Consider the following 6,000-nt stretch of genomic DNA (forward strand, 5'->3'; position numbering starts at 1 on the left):
TTACTTTTAATTTTTAATTATTTATTAATATTTAAAGGTAATATGGTAATATTCAAATAAAACTAAAACTTCTGCTATTGTTTTAGCTTTTATTAATCTATTAAATTTGAATTGTAAATATTAAATATTTACTACTTAAAAAAAACCGAAACTTCTCGTCTTTTCATTATTTTTATTTATTTTAATACTTATTTATTTATTTCAAGGCACTGGTAATATTTAAATAAAACGAAAACTTCTATACAAAAACACAATTTTTTGTTTCATTTAAAGTTTTTATTGATACTATAAGGCAATAATTAATTAAAGTAAGTAAGAATACTGCTTTACCAATTATATCTTAAGACTAACTAACATATAAATTATTAAAATAATAATAACAAGAATTTAATTCTAGGCAGCGAGAGCACTAAATTCTAGTATTATATTAATGTTAATTTTATATAGTAGTCAACAACTTTGTAATGAAATGTAAAACTCTGTGATTATTTTTTATGCTTTTTTAATGAGCAACAATAAATGCGACTTTAATTTAAAAAAGTAAGTAAGTAAATTAAGTAAAAGTCATAGAATAGGTAGCGTTGTTACATTTTTTAATAATATTAATTAATATTAGTTGATAATAATAATTTAGTTGATGCATAATTATTAGAAAATTGTAATGCTGTTTTTTTTTTCTTTTTTTGTTGCAAGTCTGACCTACTGTTTGTTAAGTGGGGCAAATTCGCAATGGGCGTGGGCTGTGGAGCTCGAACGCATTTCATAGGCAAATGCAATGGGCGTTCAATTGTTGCTAAGACAGAGCTGTAATTGGTTTAATACGCGGCAGCAGAAGAAGAAGAATGGCAATGGGTGGGGGGGGGGGGGGTCATAAATCTTAAGCTTAAGCGAGAACATAAGCTTCAATCTTTTTGTGAGTGTAATTGTATCTTCCGTTTCATTACATGCCACATGCCACATGCTGCATGCTGCATGCTGCGTGGTGGACACCGGAGGCATCATTAAGTTCAACAGCAGCAACGCGTTGCTGCCGCTTCACGTTGCGTATGCGTAATCATAATAAAAAGGACGGGGCGCGCTTAATAAAAAGGCTCCCCTCAAAGCAAAAGCCACCGAAATGGGTAACAGAGCAGCAACAATAACAACAACAACGCTGATTAATGCGAGCGCACACACAAACACAAACAAACACACACACATACACACACACACACACAGGCAAGAGCGAGGCGAGGCGAGCGCGAGAGCGAGAGAGCGCGCTTGCTGTCGTTATCGTTGTCGTGGTGTTTGGTAACGCCCCTTTAAATACAGTTATTTCATTGGGCCGCGACCACAAATTTATTAGTTTTTATTTGTTATTGTATTGATATTTGAATTATGCGGCAACGCTGTAATAATTGATACAAAATAAATGCAAAATATATGTATATTTAGTGAAGATCGCGAAGCGTATTTCGCAACATATATGAGAAGAGCAGAGAGCGAAGAGTAATGCTCTCGGCTCAGCATTCACCCAATTGCTTTGACACACAAACCCACACATAGAAATTAAAACAAAACGCCTGCGGGCTGCAGCAGCAGCAAAAGCAACAACAACAATGCAAGGACAAAGCGCAGAACAGAAAACAGCACAGAGAGCACAAAGCGAGCGAGTGAGTGAGCAAGCGAGAGCGAGAGAGCAAGCAAGCAAGCAAGCCATGCGGTTAGCGCAAGAAGCGGGACTTGCGAAGCGAGAGGGCAAACACACAACAGAAGAGAAGCAAAGCAAGGCGAACCGTTGCTTGCGCTAAAAGAGCACAGCACGATGCCGCTGCTGGCGTCGCAGCCGCTGCCGCTGCCGTCATCAGTGATTCGTTTTGTACGTTGTTAGACTCTCTCGCTGCGTTTTGGAATTCAGTCGACAACGATAATTACCGGTGGTTGTATCTCGAGCGCAGCGACCGAGACCAAGTAGAGCGAAGAACCGAACGAACGTTTGTTGTTGGTCGAGCAAAATATAAAAACACACACACACACACACACATACTAAACAAGCAGCAGCAGCAGCAGCGACGTAACTTGTGTATTTCGTTTTTTTTTATGTTGTGCAGAGTGCAGTGCATTTCATTTGGGAATATACTTTATACACATACTGTCAAACGAAACGAATCGAATCGGCGAACGAATTTCGAATTAGTTTTCGCGTCAAGTCGCTTGCGGTTGCCACTGTGCGAACCCAAAAACAAAAATTATTATTGACAACCAGCAGCAGCAACAGCAACAGCGTCGACGTCGACGTCAGAGCTTACACTGCAATTATCGAAAGGAGCAGCAGCAAACTTAAAGCGAACAGCGTGCGTCGCTTTATGCAAAGGCTATAATTATTAAGATACACACACACACACACACACACACAAAGACCGCCGCATGTGTATGTAGTGCATAAAACAATATTCAAGTGAAAAGCGTGCCATAATTACAACAACAGCAGCAGCAGCAGCCGCAGCAGCAACAAAGCGACGGCTGCCTAATAACAATAATCAAAAGCGCAAACTAAATCAATAAACGGCAATGTGCGAAAATTGCTAACAAAGCAACAACAACAACAGCAGCAATAATAACAAAGCATAAGTGCCAGCAGCCAGCAGCCAGCAGCCATCAGTAGCAACAAGCAACAAGCAACAGCAACACAAATTGCCAACATGATTGACGCCGCCTGCAATTATTTGAATCCCTATGCGCTGTCGCAGCCAACAGCAGTGCATCAACAGCAGCAGCAGCAGCAGCAACAACAGCAGCAGCAGCATCAACAACAACAGCAGCAGCAGCAGCAATTGCAGCAACAACAGTTACAACAACAGCAATCGCATGATTTTATTAGCGCCACGCTGCTGTCCGCCTCCTCCACCTCCGCCTCCAGTTGCAATTCCACAGCCTCCTCGCCATTATCACTCTACGGCAAGCCAGCAACAGCAGCAGCCGCAGCAGCAGCCACAACAGCTGCAGCCACAGCAGCAACATCGGCAGCATCCGCAGCAATGAAAATGGAAATGCAATATCCGCCGCAAGCTTCGTCCACGGGCAGCGCCTCGCCCAATTCGAGCATATCACAGTCGGCCGCCTCATCCGCATCGGTGTCGCCCAGCATTTTCCCATCGCCAGCGCAATCATTCGCCTCCATATCGGCCAGTCCGCCCGTGCCAGGCGCCAACTCAGCCTCGTCGGCTGCATCGCCCAGCTCTGCATCGTCCTCGTCCGCAGCAGCAGCCGCCGCAGCAGCAGCAGCAGCCGCAGCGGCGGATCTAGGCGCCGCAGCAGTAGCCAGCGCTGCCTACGGCTGGAACACAGCTGCCTACAGTGCATTGCCCACAAGGTAGGTTCCATTTACACCCACACCCACAACCACACCCACTCCCATTGCCACTCCCACTCAAACAGACGCTAATTAGTTTCGCTTTGCTTTCCGTCTCATTTCAGCAGAACTCAATTTCCGTATGCGCAATACGCCTCCGATTACTATGGCAATGTCGCCAGCGTGGGCGTGGCCGCTTCGGCCAGCGCCGCTTGGTTCTCGCATCAGGAGCGACTCTATCAGCCGTGGTCCTCGCAGAGCTATCCCAGCTTCAATTTCGACGACATTGCATTCCAGACGCAGCTGCAGCGTCGCTCCGTGCGCTGCACTTGCCCCAACTGCACCAACGAAATGAGCGGCCTGCCGCCCATTGTCGGTCCCGATGAGCGCGGCCGCAAGCAGCACATCTGCCATATTCCCGGCTGTGAGCGGCTCTACGGCAAGGCCTCGCATCTGAAGACGCATCTGCGCTGGCACACGGGCGAGCGTCCATTCCTATGCTTGACCTGCGGCAAGCGCTTCTCGCGCTCCGACGAGCTGCAGCGTCATGGACGCACGCACACCAACTATCGCCCCTACGCCTGTCCCATCTGCTCCAAGAAGTTCTCGCGCAGCGATCATCTCAGCAAGCACAAGAAGACGCACTTCAAGGACAAGAAGAGCAAGAAGGCGCTGGCAGCTGAGGCCAAGGAGCAAGCGGCAGCCATCAAGCAGGAAAAGCAATCTACAGACAAGTTATCGCTTAGCAAAAAGTCGTCGCTTAGCAAAAGCAGCAGCACAACAGCAACAGCAGCAACAGCAGCCGTAGCCGTTGCTGTGCCCGCGCCCGCTGCCGTGCAATTCAAGCAGGAGCAACCCGAGCTGGCCAGCAGCTTGGGCTATGCGCCCTATGCAAATCTCTATCAGCAATCAGCAGCCATGACAGCAGCAACAGCAACTGCAGCATTGCCGCCACCGCCGCCACTTTTCCAGCAGCAACAGCAGCAGCAGCAGCAACATGAAGTAAGCAACAGCAGCAGCAGCAACAGCAACTACGAGCCTTGGAGTAGCAGCAATCGTGCCATGGAAACATCTCAAACTACCTCAGCTACGCTTAGAGCAGCAGCCAGCAGCAACAGCAATGCGAGCAACAACAGCAACAGCAATGCGAGCAATCAAACGCCGCATTATGCAGCCCTGGCAATGCAAAGTGAATCACAGCTGGCCGCAGAGTACGGTCTGACCATGTCCGGACTTGCCAGCGGTGCCAGCGACAACAGCAACAGCAGCTGCAACAACAACAACAACAGTAACAGTAACAACAATAGCAATGGCGGCTATGCGGGTTTGATTGGCCATATGAAGTCCGAGTACGCAGCCAGCAGCTATGCCACAGATTTCGCCAGCGGCTCCGGCTATGCAGGCTATGCACATCATGCTGCCCATGCTCATGCCCACGCCGCCCATGCCCATGCCCATGCTCATGCCCATGCGGCGCATCATCATCATCATCATCATCATAATGCGTGGGCCGCCTATCATCCGCATGCCACGGCCTAGTCCGAAGAGACTGCAGTGTACCTTACCTAGCTAAGTGTTGTTCTCCTCCTCCTCCTCCTTGTTGTTGTTGTTGTTGTTGTTGTTATCGAAAAGTAAGCAAAAGTAAAGACAACATTTTTTTTTATCTATTTGATATAGTCGCTAAGCAAATGAATTTTTAACTTTACTCAATTTTTTTTTATATAGCATAACATATATATAACTTATATATATATAGTATATACTATAGCTGCAGTCGGTTGAAACCGCCATAAGTGTCACACACACACACACACACACACATACACGACTAATGCCCTAATGCATTCTAATCAAATCCCAAAACGTAGACCGCTGTACTCTAGTGTTGTTGTTAAGCTAAAAAACAAAAAAAACCATAAAAATTCATAAAAAATATATTATACTTAGCGCTAAGTCACAATTTTTTTTATACATTTTTTTTTCATAGCTCTAAGTAACTGAAATACTTTTTTTTTGCATGTATGTACATATATCATATGAACTCTTACTTATATACATTATAACTTTAGCTGTGTACCATAATAATTTGTTAATTGTCTTTAAGATAAATTATAAAAACAAAAAAAAAACACACACACAAATTTAATAAAAAAGAAAAAATTAATACACAAAACATTTGATTGAAATGAAATTTTATTTGGCTGCAACCCTTAACAGCATTAAATCCTGTTAACCCTTAAAAAAAACGCAAACGGGCTTTTATTTTTATCTTAAGCTCCTACGCGCACTGGTGTTGTCTCTCTCGCACACACACACACACACACACAGTGCCTAGCCTGAGGGGGTTGGGTTGGGGGTTGTAGGCATTGCAACAATGGCAGCTTGAACTAGTCTTTAGTGCTGTCATTTTAATGAGCTTCAACTTAAAATTACACTTTCGCCCCAAAAACAAAAAACCCAAGAAAAAGCAGGAAAAGAAACCCAAAACCAAACCCAAAAATCAGGCAGACAACTAAACGTAACTTACGTGTGTTTTTTACATGTAATAAAAAGTAAAAGAGTTGAAGAAAAATTAACAAATCATAACATCATCATTTATCATCATTAAGACGAAAGAGTTCAGTCTCAGTCCAGTCCCTCTCTCTCTCTCTCTCTCTCTCTCGTACCGC

At 44.7% G+C, this 6,000-nt stretch overlaps 1 protein-coding gene across 1 annotated transcript; it reads left to right on the forward strand.

Moving 5' to 3' along the window:
- Positions 1-2,627: 2,627 nt before the first annotated feature.
- On the forward strand, positions 2,628-4,977 carry LOC108605846 (transcription factor btd). Its single transcript, XM_017995654.1, has 2 exons — positions 2,628-3,352; positions 3,457-4,977. Exons 1-2 carry the CDS (start codon positions 2,682-2,684, stop codon positions 4,868-4,870), a joined length of 2,085 nt encoding a protein of 694 aa, XP_017851143.1. The 5' UTR covers positions 2,628-2,681; the 3' UTR covers positions 4,871-4,977.
- Positions 4,978-6,000: the final 1,023 nt, after the last annotated feature.

The sequence above is a fragment of the Drosophila busckii genome, chromosome X (assembly GCF_011750605.1).
Source record: "Drosophila busckii strain San Diego stock center, stock number 13000-0081.31 chromosome X, ASM1175060v1, whole genome shotgun sequence".
Taxonomy (NCBI): domain Eukaryota; kingdom Metazoa; phylum Arthropoda; class Insecta; order Diptera; family Drosophilidae; genus Drosophila; species Drosophila busckii.

Excerpts from the sequence above, each read along its gene's own strand:
- LOC108605846 (XM_017995654.1), top strand. The coding sequence starts at position 2,682 with ATGATTGACGCCGCCTGCAATTATTTGAATCCCTATGCGCTGTCGCAG. Across the intron at positions 3,353-3,456 it reads TACAGTGCATTGCCCACAAG|CAGAACTCAATTTCCGTATG; the intron begins GTAGGTTCCATT and ends GTCTCATTTCAG.